Below are 12,054 nucleotides of genomic sequence, written 5' to 3'. Positions count from 1 at the left end.
GCTCCTTACTAGTTTTAGTATGAAAAAAGACTGATTACTCTGAATCTTTCTGCAGGACCCTTTTTAGGTGATGAAGCTGATTTTACTCAGGAGTCTCAGAAGCTGTTTTTGATTATAGACGTTGGATTCAAAGCTTTCTATATATAAAGGTCAAATCCTTTATAGAAAACAACATTATTATCATTATCAACACAACGATTATTCCAACTCTAGTTTGAGATATCATCAACTACTACTTATCTTCAAGCTCAACATACAGAAAAGCAACACACGCTTTATAATAGATATCTGATCTTTTAACATCATTTTGTGATGTTGTTTCTTCACCTCTTCACAAGCTATACATTTTACTACAACTTGTTGAGAATAGTCTGTAGCCTGGAAAAGAGTCTTTTCCAGAATTTTTTATATTGATTTACATCGTGTTCATAAACTAAGAGTTTCAGTAAGCGAAGGATATGCCCTACTGAAGTGGGTGTGTAAAAGTGTTGTACTGTAATAACCAAAGTCTTTTAGTGATACCTTCTTGAAACAGAAGAAGGGGAGGTGTCGAAGATTTTATCTTCGAACTTCCAGAAACAACCACGGTTCTACTGCCTAATGTTTTTTTGTTTTCACACCATACCATCAGATCGTTTCCGCACTTATTATTGTGATCTGCTGGTTATACATTCGAACAAGATAAGCTATAATCTCTAACAGGATTCTAGCACCCTTTGAAAAAAAACGTCCAACAAAGGAACGAGTTTATTCACCCCCCTCTAAACTCTATATCCATCCCCAACAAGTGGTATCAGAGCAGATTTTTCTTGTTCCAAAAATTTACAACATATATGGCACACTTCAGCAAAGTACCCTTTTTCTAAAAAGAAGATTTCGATGACTGGAAGATCCGGATGCAAGCCCATCTTGCAGCCCAAGATGATGACATGTGGTTTGTCATCACAAATGGTCCCCTGAAAATTTTAAATCCAAATACAGCTATTGTTGTTACTGAGGGGGCACCACAGATGGTTGAGAAGCACAGAGGGTAATGGAAAAGTGAGGACAAAAAGAAAGCTAATCTTGACAATGTTGCGAAAGACATTTTCTACAAAACACTCGACAAAAATACCTTCGGTAAGATCATGTGTCCTACTGCAAAAGAAATTTGGGAAAAACTCATCCAAATCTGTGAAGGAGATGAACAGACGAAGGAGAACAAGTTATCTGTAGCAATGCAGAAATTTGAAAATCTCAAAATGAAAGCTGGAGAAACTCTGAGCGAGTTTGATGAATGTTTCAGCAGCTTGGTAAATGAGCTAGCAACTCTGGGAAAGCAATATGGCGACAGAGAAGTATCACTCAAAATAATGAGAGCTTTACCTAGGGAATGAGACTTAAAAACTATGGCTATGAGAGTATCTAAAGATCTGAACAAGTTAGAACTACACGAATTGTTTGCAGACTTAAAAGCCTATAAGTTCGAACCGTGAGTGAGAAGTGGAGAAGAGCCCTCATCGAATCCACCTACCAAGGTTCTTACTGATACTACTACTACTGCAGTTGCTCCAAGTGCATCACCTGCTACTGCCATTGAAAGAACGTCTGAAAAGACTGCTGAACAGATCAGCAATGATGTTATGTCCGTATTTGTTAAGAAATTTTCCAGATTCGTGAAGAAATCACCGAGCTTACCAAGGTCCTAACCGGAACTTTATCAGAAGAAAAAGGAATACAATAGGAATGAAAAGAAATCCAGAAGAGACCGCAAAGCGATTATTGCTGAAGAAAGCAAATCAAAATGGGCGGATTCTCGTTCTGATTCTTCTGACTCAGAAAGTCATTCCAGTGATAACGATGCACAAAAGATCAAATGTCTCACGGCAGACACTAAATCAACCTCAACATCTGGAGAGGTATTTTACTTTGACTCTAATGAATTTACACGAACTGATTTGGTTAAAGCAGTGCATGACATGGTAGAAGAGTACTCAAGACTTTCTCAATCATTCGAGGAAGTTAAAACTGAAAATCAAAACTTTAGAGATCAAATCATAAGTTTACTGGCTTGCAAGAAAACAGCTATAGTGATCTAAAATTTGAGATAAGTAAGTTGAAAACTAAGAATGACAAAGTAAATACAGATTTCCAGACAATGAGGTCTGAGAATCAGAAGCCATCGGTTCTGATAAATGAATGAAATAAGTCTTATGTTTCACTAGAGAAGATGCAAGAATTACAGAAGAAATCTGGAGACAGGAGTGGTCTTGGATTAAGTAATAATGAAAGAACTTCTGAAAAAAGTACTAAGCCAAAACTGGATACAAGAAAAGGGAAATACATTCATTTTGTTAAATCTAGTGTGGCATATGAACCAGTAGTACCAACTGTTCGAGTTGAAAGGTTTGTAAATCAGACGAAAAGAAGGAAGCATTATGGCCTGGGTTTTGTTGAACCTAAGGGAAGAGTCCACCAGAGTCCTAGATCCAGTAGAGGATTCAACTCAGGAGGACAACCCTCAATGAAGGTTAGAAACTACTAGCACTATAATTCTAGACCTGTCCAGAAGATATACAGACCAGACGACAAAAATAGAAGGGAAGAACAACATCCTATCATGCATTCTGTTAGAAATATCAGACCTTATGTTGCACACACCTCTGTGGATACCTGAAGTACAAGGTCACCTAGAATTTTACAAATGTGGGTTCCTAAAGGAATAATAAGGCTTGGACCCATATAGATTGGGTACCAGTTACTAAAACTTGTGCTTTCAGGAACAAGAGAAAAAAAACCAAGATAAGCAGCTCCACATGGTATCTGGACAGTGGATGTTCCAGACATATGACTGGAAAAAATAGTCTACTTTGAGAAGTAATGAGTTGTAGTGGACCAAAGATAACTTTTGGGGACAATTAAAAAGGTAAAATCGTGGGTAAGGGTAAGATTGTCCATGGTAATATTACTATAGATAACGTGCTTTTAGTTGAAAATATATGTTACAATTTAATCAGTATTAGTCAACTATGCGATAATGGTTACTCAGTAGCTTTTCAGAAGCACACCTGCACAGTTAAAGATGCCAATGAATCTATAGTCCTAACTCGAAAAAGAGAAGAAAGCACATACAAAGTATCATGGAACATAGGTCATGTTAATGTTCCTACATGTTTAGTTGCCTCTCTTTATGATAAACATTGGCTCTAGCACAAGAAATTGAATCACCTGAACTTCAAGTCAATCAATAATCTCAAGAAGCAGAACACAATTGATGGTTTACCTGATATTAATTTCATTAAGAATCATGTAAGTTCTGCATGTCAACTTGGCAAACAAGTAAGATAGAGCTTCAAGAATAAAGGTAGTAAATTAACATCAAGGTGTGTGGAATTATTGCATATTGACTTGTTTGGTCCAATCCCTATCACGAGCTTAGGGGGAATAAAGTATACTCTTGTTGTTGTTCATGACTTTTCAAGGTTTACGTGGGTAATATTTCTTGCTAGAAAATATCAAACCAGTAGCCTCCTGATCAAGCTTTTGAAAAAGATTCAAAATGAAAAATCAGTTTCTGGCATCAAAATTAGAAGTGATTGGGGCACTGAGTTTACTAACATGATTCTTAAGTTATATTTGGATGAACAGGTTATTCATCATGAATATTCATCTGCCAGAACGCCTCAAAAAAATGGAGTAGCTTAGAGGAGAAATAGAACTCTTAAAAAGCTGCTAGAATAATGCTAGCAGATGCAGACATCTCTCAGGTCTTCCAGGCAGAAGCAATCAATACAGCGCGTTTCACACAAAACAAAACTATGATCAACAAGAGGCACAATCAGACCCCATATGAGATATGGAAAGGGAGAAAGCATAATGTATCGTATTTTAATGTGTTTGGTTGCAAATGCTTTGTGCATAATAATGGCAAAAATTATTTATCTGCTTTTGATTCAAAATCAGATGCTGGAATTTTCTTGGATATTCAGCAGTAAGCAAAGCATTCAGAATTTTCAATAATAGAACTCTTAATGTTGAAGAATCTATTCATGTTGTTTTTGATGAAGATAGCAGTGCTCCTGGAATTTCTAACGTGTCAAATCTAAGTAAAAGATTGGACAGAATTCATCTGGAACAGGCTAGTGAAGATGATGCAGTACCAAGTGTCACAGATGCTCAAAATCCATAACCAGACATTCTTCTGGTAGAACCAATTGTTCAGACACAGGATATACCAAAATCAGAAGCTGACATTCTAGAACATGCTACTGCTTTAGCTGAGCATGATCAGAATCCATCAAACCAGGAAGAAATTTCTTTAAACCCTTTTGTTTGGAGAAAATCTCATTCTCCATCTTTGGTTATTGATAATCCAGCAGCTCCATTAAGAACCAGAAGGCAAATGATAAATGAATATATGCATGCTGCTTTTATCTCTCAGGATGAACCAAAGAAGATTGAAGAAGCTCTTTTGGATCCCGGTTAGATTGAAGCTATGCAAGAAGAGCTGAATCAATTTAAAAGAAATGAAGTGTGGTTTCTTGTACCTAGACCATCTCATCAAGCAGTCATTGGAACTCAGTGGGTATTTAGAAACAAACTAAATGAAGAAGGTACCGTGGTTAGAAATAAAGCAAGACTGGTGGCTCAAGGTTTCAGAAAATAAAAAAGGCTAGACTATGATGAAACCTATGCACCAATATCAAGGCTTGAAGCAATCCGAATATCTTAGCTTTGCTGCTTTGCAAGAACTTCAAGTTTATCAGATGGATGTGAATAGCGCCTTCCTAAATGGTCTACTGCAAGAAGAAGTTTACGTTGAACAACCTCAGATTTTAATGGTCATTTCTTACCGCATCATGTTTTTATATTACACAAAGCCTTGTATGGTCTGAAACAGGCACCTAGGGCTTGGTATGACACTTTCTCACAATTTCTTGTCAATCATGATTTTACAATCGGCACAGTAGACAAGACTTTATTTACTTTAGTTAAGTATAAGCATATTTTGTTAGTATAGATCTATGTTGATGACATTATCTTTGAGTCAACTAACCCCAAATTGTGTAAAAAGTTAGTTAAGATAATGCATGAACAATTTGAAATGAGCATGATGGGAGAATTGACATTCTTCCTAGGACTGCAGATCAAGCAATTCAATACAGGAATCTTCATAAATCAGGCTAAGTAAACAAAATAGCTATTGAAAAAGTTTGGCATGTAAACATGCCCTGCTGCTTCCACTCCAATGAGCTCGTCTACTAAACTTGATAAAGATGAAAACGGAATTTCAATAGAGGTATGTAACGTACCGTATTTCAAACTAATTGAAATTTGCGGAAAAATAAAAATTTTCTTAAATATAAAATAAACTTTCAAATTTGCATTAAAATGTCTCGTTCATCTAAAAACATTTGCCAAAAACCAACCACACTCAAGTTTGCCAACCATCTAAAAGTATTTGCAATAAAAGATTACCATAGAAATTTTGTTGACGAAAAAACTTGTTTTAGAACATCGTAAACAAACATGAAATCAGAGATTTTGAAACTTTCATAAATTCTTAAAAACATGGCGGTCCTCGGGTTTAGCCTCCGGCTCAGTCCAAGCCAGCTCACTGGTCCTCACACCCCGTCTCCTCAAATGCATCCTCACCTGCATCGACCAAGTCTAGTGAGTTTAAAGACTCAACATGTATAAACTGGAGGTATCAAGTAATACGTAATAAAATCACATGCAACTTTAAAATATGACGTACATACTGAAATTTGAACTTGCTTATAAAAACTTGAACTTACGTACATACATAGACGTGCCATAACGTGAAACTTTTCTCAAACATGCTTGCAAACTTGTACAAACTTGAACATACATAACTTCATAATTTTTGCGTAGTGGCATGTTTCAAAGCAAGTGACCCATACATAAATACGCCTGATCAGAATAAACCACAGTATTGGGCTGACAGGGAAGATCCACTTCCAAATACATGAGATCCTCGTTCATGCTTTAACGAGTGGATTGGTCCCTGGTCATGCTTTACCACTTTCCAATCCTGATCTAAACCCGTTCATGCTTTAACGGGGTGGATTGGTCCTTGGTCATACTTTACCACTTTCCAATCCCATACATAAATTGGGTCACAAGACATTTAGCATACCTCAATAACTTTAAAGTATTTTCTTTGCACGTTGAACGTACTTACTTGGCGTTGAGGGATTCGTTGGATCTCGCTTGGGGCCACTGCTGCACATACTATCATGAGTTCAAACACTTATCTTTCATAGCTTAGACGTAGGTATTCGGGCGCGCCACCGAAGTAAATAAATAGCTTATGACATTCTAAATCATTTAGGACTTGACCTCGTTTAATCATCGTACTAAACCATGACATAGAACCCCAAAACAAATCCAATATTTTATATTAATACCCACAAAAAAAATCTTATACTTTATATTCATATTTAAAAAAAAATTATATATATATATATATATATATATATATATATATATATATATATATATTTTTATATATATATTTTAAGGGGGTACACGGACCCCATGCAAGGGTCCTGGTAGGCACTGGAATTTCAAATTTTCAAAGGAAAAAGGACACGACTCTGTGTCGGGGTCTGGGAAGGGGTCCGGGTAGCCTCTGGACATGGAAACCCACGAAAATTTGCTATCTTATTCAATCACTCTTACAATCCAAGCCTAAAGACCATGAACCAACACCTCGGGACTCATATTAGGATGCTATTGCATTGATCCAAACCCATAAAAACACCCCGAACGTCCTCAAGCATCGACAAGCAACTTCATACAAAAATAACACGTAATTCGACATCGTTTCGCTTCCTACGACTTCTATTACATCCCAAGCCAATCCCGACCCAAACGAACCACCAAATAACACCTAAATATATCCCATAAAATATCTAAATGCAGTAGCACAAGTTCGGCGATACCAACGAAGCCTGCAACAAATAACTTCAAGAACCTGTCAAGAACACATTTTCATAAAAGTCGCAGTTTGAGCAGTCCCACGAAAACGCTCATAACTCACTCATTTCTTATCCAAATATTTTGTCTATACTGTCAAATCGAAGGTATCAAAAATTTCTAAGATTTATATGTCGAATTTTTTCCCAGAAACTCGACCGAAAAATCACAGTAATTCAAATGACAGCAAATTACGAGTTTTAGATCTAAAAACGTTTCAAAAATCGATCCAAGAATTTTCTGCTCAAACTTTGCACATCACACATGGATTTTTACGCATAATAAACAACACAACGCATAATATGACGAGATCGACATAGGAAAAATAGAATATACATGCCTTTTGATATGAAAAACTCACGATACGGCGATACCGAAGCGGGAACGGAGCGAGGCTTGATCCGGGACGAACATGGCACTATTTTCTTGCTACAAAACTCATGAAAAATTGCTGGAGAATTAAAAGGAGAGGGGAGGCTGTTCTTGATTCAAGGAAACTTAGTTTTCTTCTCTAAAAATATGAAAATCTGAATTGATATGTGTGTGTTTGTGTTTGTGTTGTGTGTGTTAAAATGTGTATGTATGTGTGTGTCTCGGTGTGTGTGTGTGTGTGTTTAGTCAAATTAGGGGATCAGAATATTTCTTAGTTAAAAATTAAGCACTAATTAAAAGTTAATTAGACACTAACTAAAATATTAACTCCTCACAAAATACTAGCATCTTAAAAATTGAAATAAAATACACAATAGGTACACCTTTTAAAATTCTGAAAATTTAGAATCACCTAATAACCAAATTAGACTTTAAAAATGCTACAACTAAATAAATTATTTAAAATGCCTCATCCTTAACTTAAAATAAAATACCACATTCTAAAATTGCCAAAATCGTCACAGGTTTCTTTTCCTCGATCCCACATCGAATAATCGCCTGAAACATGAAACTCGAGACATAATTTAACGTGCATCATATAAACATTAAAATAATGCAATTTAAATAAATCATGACCACTAAAATCATTTTAAACTTAAATAAAATATTTAAAAATTAAATAAATGCATGTGATTTACGTGTACTGATTTTGGGCTATACAGTTCCTCCCCCACTTATAAAAATTTCGTACTCGAAATTAAGTCTTACCAAAAATTCCGGATAGCGACTTTTCATATCTGCTTATGTCTCCCAAGTGGCCTCCTCCACTGCTTGATTTAGCCACCTGACTTTGACCATTTTGGTTACTTTGTTCCGAAGTCTCTGTTCCTGTCGGTCTAGGATTTGGACAGGTCTTTCCTCATACGACAGATCTGGAGCAAGCTGCAATGGCTCATAGCTTAAAACATGCGAAAAATTCGTTAGGTACTTCCTCAGCATCGAGACGTGGAACACATTGTGTACTCCGGCCAGATTCGGCGGTAGGGCTACACGATAAGCTAGTGTCCCAATTCTGTCAAGAATCTCGAACGGTCCAATGAATCTCGGACTAAGCTTGCCTCTCTTCCCAAATCTCATAACACCCTTCATGGGTGCTATCTTCTCGAAAACGTGATCACCTACCGAAAACTCTATATCTCTCCTCCTCTTGTCATAACATTTTTTTGACGACTCTGGGCGGTCTTCATCCTGCCTCGGATCTTGACCACCAAATCTGCAGTCTGCTGAAAAATCTCTGGACCAAGTTCTGATCACTCACCGAGTTCATCCCAATGAATCAGTGATCTGCACTTCCTTCCATACAGTGTCTCATAGGGAGCCATACCTATAAATGATTGGGAACTGCTGTTGTAGGTAAACTCCACAAGAAGTAGCTTCGATTCCCAATTCCCATGGAAATCAGTCACACAGGCTCTCAACAAATCCTCCAAAATCTGAATTACTTGCTCAGACGGCCATCTGTCTGAGGGTGTAAAGCTTTACCGAAGTCCATGGTGATATTCTCACACTTCCATTCGGGGATAAGGAGTGGCTTAAGGATCCTAGTTGGCCTCTGATGCTCTGTCTTCACCTGCTGACAAGAGAGACATTCAGACACAAATCGGCAGATGTCTCGCTTCATACCTGGCCACCAATATAGGATCAGCAAATCCTTGTACATCTTAGTACTTCCTGGATGAATGGAATACGGAGATACATGTGCCTCTGTCAGAATATTCTCTCTGATCGAATCAACACTAGGCACACAATATCCTTCCTCTGTACATCACAATACCATTGGAAACTGTGTAGAATACATTCCCTTGGCCTCATCCTTCATTCTCCATTTCTGCAACTGCTCATCTGAAGGCTGACCTCTACGGATTCGGTCAAACAAAGAAGATTGAACTGTCAGACTAGACAGCTTAGGAGCTCTGCCCTTAGGATAAACCCCTAACCCAAATCACTGAATCTCTGACTGAAGAGATCTCTGCACTAAAAACTGTGATATGACTGCAACTTTTCTGCTCAAAGCGTCTGCCACAACATTAGCTTTCCCTGGATGGTAGCTAATCTCACAATAGTAGTCTTTTACCGATTCTAACCACCGTCTTTGTCTCATATTCAATTCTTTCTGCATGAAGAAATACTTGAGACTCTTGTGATCGTTAAATATCTAGCATTTCTCGCCGTACAAGTAGTGTCAACGGCAGCTAACTCAAGATCATGAGTCGGGTAGTTCTTCCCATGCACCTTAAACTGTCTGGAGGCATAAGCTATAACCCGACCATGCTACACTGCGCCTAACCCGAGCTTAGAAACATCAGTGTACAACATAAAATTGCCTTGACCTGCTGGTATGGCTAAACCTGGCGCTGAAATAAGAGCTTGCTTCAAAGTTTCAAAGCTCTTCTGACACTCGCCACTCCAAATGAATTTAACATTCTTCTTAGTCAATGAAGTAAGTGGTACTGCTATTGAAGAAAATCCCTGAATAAATTTCCTGTATTAGCCTGCTAGGCCTAGGAAACTGAGGATCTCTGACGCATTCTTTGGTTCAACCCACTCCTTAACTGCTGTTACCTTAGCTAGATCCACCTCGATACCACTGTTTGATATTATATGACTTAAAAACGCTACATTCTCCAACCAGAATTCACACTTACTAAATTTTACAAATAACTTGCGACTAAAAAACTGTACCCAAGTGCTGACTGTGCCCCTCATGGCTCTTCGAGTAAATGAGAATGTTGTCAATGAACACTATGACGAACTGATCTAGGTAGGGCTAAAATACTCGGTTCATGAGGTCCATAAAATCGTTGGAAAATTTGTCGGTCCAAATGGCATCACTAAGAACTCGTAATGCCCATATATAGTCCTGAAGGCTGTCTTAGTTTTACTTTACTATGACCTCGAATTCTTACTTTTTCACAATTCCCAATATTAGAAATGGAGGCTCGAACTTATCGTGTCTTAATTTCCTTATACTATACCCGTAATGTTCATCGATCTATTACATTAGCATTTATGCAGTTCAACCTAAGAAATATTAGCACCAAAAGTTACTGATCAATTTCTATCCTTGGTATTACACTCAAAAGTTAAACTTTATCTTAAACCCGTAATAATATTGACCTACGATTCTTGAATTGAATATTTACCTTACGACACCAAACTTACGTAACTTAGCTATTTACAAGTACATCCCAATTAAAGATCGTTGCTAATCTTAAATTTCGAGTAACATTAATCCATAAAACCCCAAAATATACAATATCGATATTCCTCATTGGAATGAATGTCACACTTTGACGTATCCTCAATACTTAATTCATTCTAACATATAAAGCTTAATAAGTTTCCCCCTGTTAATGATGCACTAATTCTAATAAATCAACTTCACTTATAACCCACATAATTCTAGAATCCTCATATAAAGATTTTTAGATTTCTTACTCGTTAAAAATCTTAATATTCAACCATTGGTAACCTATGTTGAATACAACTAATTCCCTTTTGTTTTTATTTCATCCAATATCCCTGTATGATCACATATTCCATAAACTTGAAATTAAAATTTGCAAAACCCAAGTAGTCTTAGATAACCTGATTCCAGTACTCATATCCACTTAATCTTAAGTTTCTTAATGACTTACAAAGATTCCTCAAAACAAGGTGTCTGATAGAGCCCCTTTCCACGCCTATCGACCTCAATGTCCCTTTTGTCTTGCCTTGCCGCCAAAGCTCTCGACCCAGCAACTGTATAAGTTGTAGGACCAGAAACCCTGATATCACGGTGTAAGATAGGCCGCAAACCATCCATAAAATTCCTCTGATTCTCCCGGGTATCGTTAGCAATTAGGGACACAAAGTGACACCCCCTCTCAAACTTCCTGACGAAGTCTGCCACGCTGTTGTCTCCATGTCGCAACGAAATGAACTCCCTGGTTAAGCAGGAGCGTACTTCTTCAGTGAAGTACTTGGAGTAGAAAACCTTCTTGAACCCATTCCACGTTATTGTTTGTAAGTTCACTGACACTGACTTGCTTTCCCACCAAAGCCCGGCGTCTCCAGTCAACAAAAAGGTGGCATATCTAAATCTGTCTGCATCCTGCAGCTTCATAAACACAAAGATTACCTCGATGGACTTAATCCATCCTTCCGCTGTCATCGGATAAGTAGTCCCCGAGAACTCCTTCGGATCCATCCTCCTAAACCTCTCGTAAACTACCTCAGGTCTGGGCATCGTCCCTGTATCTACTACAGTCTGGTTCCCCGCAAACTGTGCAAAGAACTGGGTCATTCCTGCAATCACCTAACCCTGCATATCTGGGGATGGACGATGAGGAGTGACCTTCTCCCCACCCTGAGCTTCCCTATTCTCATCGTCTGCTTCATGCACAATCATATGTCTGGGACGTATACTGTTCCAACATTTACCCCACACGCAAACCCAACATGCATGAACATAATATCATAACATAAGATGCACGTAATTTGAATTTAAATATGAATATGCTGAAATCATGACTTTATGCTTACTACATGAAATAATTTAAAACCTTAAGCTTACAGACTTAAGGTGTGACTTCGTGAGCTTCTTGCAACTGGCAGTAGGCATAACCCTTTACAAGAACACCGCTATGATATCAACTGTAA

General features: G+C 37.7%; 1 protein-coding gene across 1 annotated transcript; it reads right to left on the bottom strand.

The window, feature by feature from the left end:
- Positions 1–11,047: 11,047 nt before the first annotated feature.
- On the bottom strand, positions 11,048–11,698 carry LOC140816127 (uncharacterized). The gene has a single exon (XM_073175195.1). The coding sequence runs from the start codon at positions 11,696–11,698 to the stop codon at positions 11,048–11,050; it is 651 nt and encodes a 216-aa protein (XP_073031296.1).
- Between the last annotated feature and the right edge of the window lie 356 nt (positions 11,699–12,054).

Source organism: Primulina eburnea, chromosome 16 (genome assembly GCF_022965805.1).
Source record: "Primulina eburnea isolate SZY01 chromosome 16, ASM2296580v1, whole genome shotgun sequence".
Lineage (NCBI taxonomy): Eukaryota > Viridiplantae > Streptophyta > Magnoliopsida > Lamiales > Gesneriaceae > Primulina > Primulina eburnea.
The sequence above is the reverse complement of the archived record's forward strand: the minus strand, read 5'-3'. Positions and strand labels throughout refer to the sequence as shown.

Excerpts from the sequence above, each read along its gene's own strand:
- LOC140816127 (XM_073175195.1), bottom strand. The coding sequence starts at position 11,698 with ATGACCCAGTTCTTTGCACAGTTTGCGGGGAACCAGACTGTAGTAGAT.